This window comes from Chaetura pelagica, unplaced genomic scaffold, assembly GCF_000747805.2.
Source record: "Chaetura pelagica isolate M959 unplaced genomic scaffold, ChaPel_1.0 scaffold28, whole genome shotgun sequence".
Classification (NCBI taxonomy): Eukaryota; Metazoa; Chordata; class Aves; order Apodiformes; family Apodidae; genus Chaetura; species Chaetura pelagica.
Genome location: NW_009954303.1, coordinates 1,561,979 through 1,562,722, shown reverse-complemented (window position 1 = coordinate 1,562,722; position 744 = coordinate 1,561,979). Strand labels below are relative to the sequence as shown.

The 744-nt window shown below is 57.5% G+C and overlaps 1 protein-coding gene across 1 annotated transcript in view; it reads right to left on the bottom strand.

Moving 5' to 3' along the window:
- MOB2 (MOB kinase activator 2) overlaps positions 1-639 on the bottom strand; it is a 34,081-nt gene extending 33,442 nt beyond the window's left edge. The window contains exon 1 of the mRNA XM_010003890.1: positions 530-639. Within this exon, the coding sequence (XP_010002192.1) occupies positions 530-639 (110 nt within the window). The remainder of the gene's footprint in view (positions 1-529) is intronic.
- Positions 640-744: the final 105 nt, after the last annotated feature.

Here is a 744-nt window from a genome sequence, read left to right as displayed (position 1 = left end):
ATCAGAACTTCTTCAAATAAAATTACTGTGTCATTTGCCAAAGAGTCTGGTTTTGGTCTCAGCAGTCATACACGTCTCAGCGTTCACACGAGTCTTTCTGAGCTAGATGAGCAATCTTTTCCCCTCATCTTACGACATTTCTGTGGAAAACATGCCAAGGCATAGCGAGACTCCTTATTCAGGAAAGTCAGGACCTTGACTGTCTGCTTACGTCCTGGAAATTCAGTTCGCAGGGAGCACAAACAAAACTTGACTGCAGTATTATGGGTGGACTAATGTTTTTCTCCAAGCAACTACTGCCATTCCAACTTCCACCCTCCCAGATTGCTACACGAGATCCAGAGGGAGCCAAAGCAGCGTCCCTCCTCCAGACACCAGAGGGGCTGAGCACCAAGGCACCCGGGCCAGACTTTTACCTCAGCTCCAGCTCCCTCCTGGCCCCTCTCAGGGCCTGGGGAAGCCCTGGCTCACACGCACGGACTCGCCCTGCGGGGCAGCCGCCCTTCCCACCCGACGGACCAATCCTTACCGCAGCACTTTGCCCACCGCCTGCAGGACCATTTTGCAGCTTAATCCGGGTTTGGGACTCTGTGCGAGGACTGGCCTTTCACCGGGAAGGCTGCAGTGATCCCCAACCATGATACGGCGGGAGAAGGGCGGCTCAACCGAGCGCAACGGGGGGAAACGCGGACGGCGCCGGCGCTGCTGGGCACGTCCCGGGCCCCTCGGCCGCCCGCCCCGGCC